The sequence below is a fragment of the Ctenocephalides felis genome, unplaced genomic scaffold (genome assembly GCF_003426905.1).
Source record: "Ctenocephalides felis isolate EL2017-DRISC unplaced genomic scaffold, ASM342690v1 CF-g0.4_SCAFFOLD_01170, whole genome shotgun sequence".
Lineage (NCBI taxonomy): Eukaryota > Metazoa > Arthropoda > Insecta > Siphonaptera > Pulicidae > Ctenocephalides > Ctenocephalides felis.
Genome location: NW_020537324.1, coordinates 50169377 through 50175489, shown reverse-complemented (window position 1 = coordinate 50175489; position 6113 = coordinate 50169377). Strand labels below are relative to the sequence as shown.

The 6113-nt window shown below is 33.7% G+C and overlaps 1 protein-coding gene across 1 annotated transcript; it reads left to right on the top strand.

Annotated features, from left to right (window-relative positions):
• The first annotated feature begins 3373 nt into the window (after positions 1–3373).
• LOC113367353 lies at positions 3374–5446 on the top strand. Its single transcript, XM_026608965.1, has one exon. It carries the CDS (start codon positions 3374–3376, stop codon positions 5444–5446), a length of 2073 nt encoding a protein of 690 aa, XP_026464750.1.
• The last annotated feature ends 667 nt before the right edge of the window (positions 5447–6113 follow it).

The following is a 6113-nucleotide window of genomic DNA, read 5'->3' as shown; positions in this document are numbered from 1 at the left end:
AACATAATACATTGCATCGCATAAACATTAATCTAAAATCAAATTTAAACAACGATTATATCAACAACAATTCAAACAATTAAATCAAACTAACATCAACCTTAACAATAAATCTCAGTGTAAGTGCGGTGTGTATTATCGTGAAACAACAAGAAGCATAATTATAGCACAATAAAGCTGCTGCACATTATCAAGGAAACAACAGCTGAATCCAAATCAGCTCATCAAGAACAACTGAGGACACGGGACGCCGACAACACAAAGGTCAGAGTAATTTTAAGCACTCCTTTTAATTCTATCCCTATACCCATTGTCTATACCTAACGTTTTAAAATTATTGTACTAGATCTGTGTTAATATGGATTCTTTAAAATCTTTGAAAAACAAAAAGAAATTCATGAAATCTCGTTTAACCCAAATTGATAATTTTTGTAAAGGAATAGGAGAAAATGCAAGTAGTGAAACAGATATATCAGAATTTGAACATATTTTAGCGGAGTTAAAGCCCTCTTTGAATACATTTCAGGATCTATTAATCGAAATGGCAAGCATTATTGATGATGATGAGCAAACAAACAAACTAATAGATACTGAAATGTGTGATTTTCATAATACTTATAGTAAATGTATCTTAACTTTAGAAAGAAATATTAAAAAATTTAAAACAATATCTAGTTCAAGTAGTAGCATCGGTGACAATTCCAATCAAACAAACAATATTAAATTACCAGTAATCAATTTACCTCATTTCGACGGTACTTATCTAAATTGGTTACAATTTTATGATTCATTCAATTCGATTATTCACAACGACCAAAATATTAGCAATTCCCAAAAGTTCTATTATCTAAAATCCTGCCTAAAGGGCGAAGCAGGTAATATAATCGAATCACTACCTGCTACCGCGGACAATTACATCATTGCTTGGGAATTGCTAAAATCGCGGTATGAGAATAAAAAACTTATCGTAAATAACCATATAAAATCATTGTTCAATTATCCGTCCATTCCATCTGAATCGGGCAAAGGCCTCCGGGATCTAATAGACACTTTCAATAAACATCTAAGGTGTTTAAAAGCGCTAGAACAACCTACCCAATATTGGGATCCGTTAATTAACTATTTACTACTTTCAAAAATTGACAAAAAAACCCGTCAAGAATGGGAATTGTCTCTAAATAAAGGCTCGGAACTAGTAACATTTTCAGAACTTACAACATTTCTAAATCAACGCTGTCAAGTATTTGAATCGATTAATCTAAACGAGTCTAGCAATAATAAACATAAAAACATTGTTAGCCTTAGAAACAATATAAAATCATATGCGGTAACAAACAACACGAACTGCATTTTCTGTAATCGTAGCCGACATTCGCCATTTTATTGCGAAACATTTAAAACCTTATCTCCTCAGGTCAGACTTTCCAAAGTGAAAAATTTAAAATTATGCGTAAATTGTCTGCGAAGCAATCATACGGCGCAAGAATGTTTCTCTTCAAATCGATGCAACACATGCAACGCAAGTCATCATACTTTATTACATATCGAAAATGACAAAACACCATCGAATCCAATTCCAACAACGTCGCAAAATGTTTCATTACACAGCGAAAATAATTCTCATCAAATACTCTTGCCCACGGCATTAATAAACATTTTAGATTCTAGAAACAATTGGAGAGTTTGCCGAGTATTACTTGACTCTGGCTCGATGTCTAATTTTATTTCGGAAAAACTGGTTAATGACCTGGGACTAGACAAACAAAATATAAGCATGCAAGTCAGGGGCATCAATCAAAGTTCTTCGGAAATAAAAGAAGAAACAACCGTAACAATAAAATCACGCGTCGCGCATTTTACATCCAAACTATCATGTCTAATTCTGAAAACTATTACATCAAATATTCCAGCAATATCATTCAATTCGAACAAATTTAAATATCCGAAACACGTAAAATTAGCAGATCCCACGTTTAATAAGAGCGATAAGATTGATCTTTTAATAGGTTCCGAACTATTTTGGGAAATTTATTGCGAAGGTAGTATAAAGCTCGACAAAAATCAACCAATATTACATAACACCAGGTTCGGTTGGATAGTTGCTGGGAAATTACCGTTTAATGTACCAAATTCTTTCACTATGTGTAATTATTCTACTAGTTTAGAATCGCAAGTGCAAAGGTTTTGGGAATTAGAGGCTTGTAATAATATACAACACTTCACCGAAGACGAAAAACGTTGCGAACAACACTTTATTGCTAATACGTCTAGGGCAAGCGACGGTCGGTTTATTGTAAAAATCCCGTTCAAAAATAACTTCAAAGATATCGGATGTAGCAAACACATAGCTTTAAAAAGATACATATCACTAGAAAATCGTTTAAAATTCAATAAAGATTTATCAATCGAATATAAACAATTTATGAATGAATATATATCATTAGGTCACATGACCGAGGTTAATGACTTAAATGAACCTTTAACTAACTTTTATTTACCTCATCATGGAATTTTAAAACCACATAGTTTAACGACAAAATTACGAGTAGTTTTCGATGCTTCATGTAAGTCCGATAACGGTCTGTCATTAAATGAACTTCAACTTGTCGGTCCTACCATTCAAAATGACATATTTTCAATAATACTAAGATTTAGACGACATACTTTTGCACTCACCGCTGATATAGAAAAGATGTACAGACAAGTTTTAGTTCATCAAAATGACAGAAAAATGCAACGGATATTCTGGCGGAACGAAGCATGTGAAAAAATAAAAATTTACGAACTTAACACGGTAACCTACGGAACCGCTTCAGCTCCTTTCTTGGCAATTAGGTGCCTAGAACAATTATCAAAAGAAAATATTATTCAATATCCGATTGAAAGCGATATTATTAAAAACGACTTCTATGTCGACGATTTATTAACCGGAGCCAATTCAACAAAGGAATTATTTGCAATTAAACAAAATTTGATAACTATTTTAAATCAAGGCAAATTTAATCTATATAAATTCAATTCAAATAATCACAATCTTCTAAATGATCAGAATCCATGTCTCAATATCGGCGATGAAACAGTTAAAACGCTGGGCATGACATGGAATTCCATATCAGATTGCTTCAAATTTAATACTAGTAGTATCAAAATAAATAAAAATATTAGCAAAAGATCAATTTTAGCCGCAACAGCTCAAATATTCGACCCTATTGGGCTTCTATCGCCTTTTATAATAATACCCAAATTAATTATCCAACAATTATGGCGTTTAAACATATCTTGGGACGAGTCAATACCGTCCGATATAGAAAATAAATGGAAATTATTTTGCAAAGATCTAAAATTTATTGATGATATAAATATCGACCGACATATGTTTTGTAAAGATTATGTAAACATAGAATTGCATGGCTTTGCAGATGCGTCCGAACGAGCTTATGGTGCATGCGTATATATACGATCAGCTAACAAAAATTCAAACTTTAAAATTCAACTCATTACTTCCAAATCTAGAGTAGCACCATTGCGTAACATAACACTGCCGCGACTTGAATTATGTGCAGCGCACTTATTAGCAAATCTTATACAAAAAATCAAAACAGCGTTAAACATCAACTTCGATAGGGAATTTTTTTGGAGCGATTCAACAGTTGCTTTATCATGGATTAAATCTCCATCCTACCGTTGGAAAACATTTGTTGCTAATAGGGTAGCCGATATCCAAACTAAAACTGATATCAATAACTGGTTGCATGTTAAATCACAAGACAATCCCGCTGACTTAATATCACGGGGAATTTTCGCGCGCGATTTAATAAATTCTTCATTATGGTGGAACGGTCCATCATGGCTACGATATCCAATAAAAATCGATCAGCATAATAACAACATACCTACAACAGATGAGGAAAGTCGTACTACTACCCTAATTTCCATTATTGACGAAACAAATGAATTATTTAATCGCTATTCATCCATCACTAAACTGATTCGTGTCGTAGCTCATTGTTTACGTTTTTCTAACAATTGCAGACCAAAGAAAAAAGTGAGGGTACGCGGACCTTTACAAGTATGTGAACTGAATATTTCGCGTATGCTTTTAATAAAGTTATCTCAAAACGAAGCATTCAAAAAGGACATAAGTAATATAATAAAGAATGGGTCGGTAGATAAAACTTCTAATTTAAAAACGTTAAATCCTTTTCTTGACGAAAACGGAATACTTCGCGTTGGAGGTCGCTTAAAAAACTCAAACATTGGTTATAGCAAGCGTCATCCAATAGTTTTGCCGAAAAAACACATATTAACAACGTTAATTGCGAAATATGAACACTTGAGACTATATCACTGCGGGTCTCAAATGTTGTTAAATACTTTACGCAATAATTATTGGCCAATGGGGGGTAGAAATCTAACTAGAAACATAGTCAAAAATTGCATAACTTGTTTCAAAGTTAAACCAACTTCAATAAACCCATTAATGGGAAACTTACCAACACATCGAATAACCCCTCAAACGCCATTTTCGACATGTGGCGTCGATTACGGAGGTCCCATAATTCTAAGAGATCGCCGTACCAGAGGTTATAAAAAATATAAAGCATATATCTGTTTGTTTGTCTGTTTTGTCACCAAAGCTATTCACATTGAACTAGTATCCGATTTGACCGCGGAGTGTTTTTTAGCAGCTTTGAGACGATTCACTGCACGCCGCGGCAAACCTAGCGATATATTTTCGGACAATGGCACTAACTTCGTAGGTGCAAATTCTGAATTAAACGAATTATCTAAATTTTTACAAAATAAATCTATTAAATCTACCATTACAAACAATCTATCAATTGAGTCTATATCCTGGCATTACATTCCGGCAAATTCTCCTCACTTTGGGGGGCTTTGGGAGGCAGGCATTAAATCATGTAAAGCCCATTTAAAACGCGTTCTTGGCAATGCATGCCTTACGTTCGAAGAATTTTACACAGTATTAACACAGATCGAAGCAATATTAAACTCAAGACCACTATCTCCATTAAGCTCTGATCCCAATGATTACAATCCTTTAACTCCCGGCCATTTTTTAATTGGCAAACCACCCACATCAATCCCAGATCCATGTGTGCTTGAAATTCCGGAGAATAGGCTGTCATGCTATCAGCGTCTTCAGAGACTGACGCAACACTTTTGGAAGCGGTGGTACAAAGAATATATATCGGAACTACAAGTGAGAACAAAATGGCACAAATATTCATCAGAACTCATTAAAGTCGGTAATATGGTACTATTACGCGATGAAAATTTACCACCACTACGGTGGCGATTGGGTCGAATCATAACACTACATCCCGGAGAAGACGGCATCGTGCGAGTGATAACAGTGAAAACAAACAATAATTTAGTGAAACGTGCAGTATCAAGAATCTGTGTCTTACCAATTGACGATAAATAATTTGAAACAATAAAACAAACAAAGTGTTGTGAAGTGTAAATTATTAACAATCATTTGAAACATTTAGACAATTAAAAACCTTTAGTTAAGTGTCAATAATCAACAATCAATTTGAACATTTGGACAATTTTAAAGACTCTAGTAAAGTGTCCGTGAATAAGCTAACATTATATCCATAATCATTATCATTCATTAATCAATCTATTATCAATATTATCATCAAATGTCATGTGCTATCTATAAACTTTCAAAACATTAACATTAACAAACTAGGATTAAGCAACGTTAAAAAAATATTCATAATTAATTCCTCATAATTTTTTAAGTCCGGGGGCATGTTAACGCGTCACTCCCAACCCTGGTATAATTATAATATTTTATTATCTCCATGCAGGATAGCGACAATAAACCCTTTCATTGTTACGCGTCCTGTCGCAAATTCAGTAATCCATTTTTCCTAGAATTTTTATCACCTGTCCCTAACTACATCATCCTATAATCCTTATATTTCCAAGAAATTCGCACTACCTGTATCAAGTTTAAATTCTTCGTATCATGCAATTTATCAACCAATACCTGATCGATTGATAAATGTAATAACCACTGATTGGTTCCAAAATTGTAATGGGGTGTCCTTAACTCCACAAAATGGGCCAATCAGAAAAAT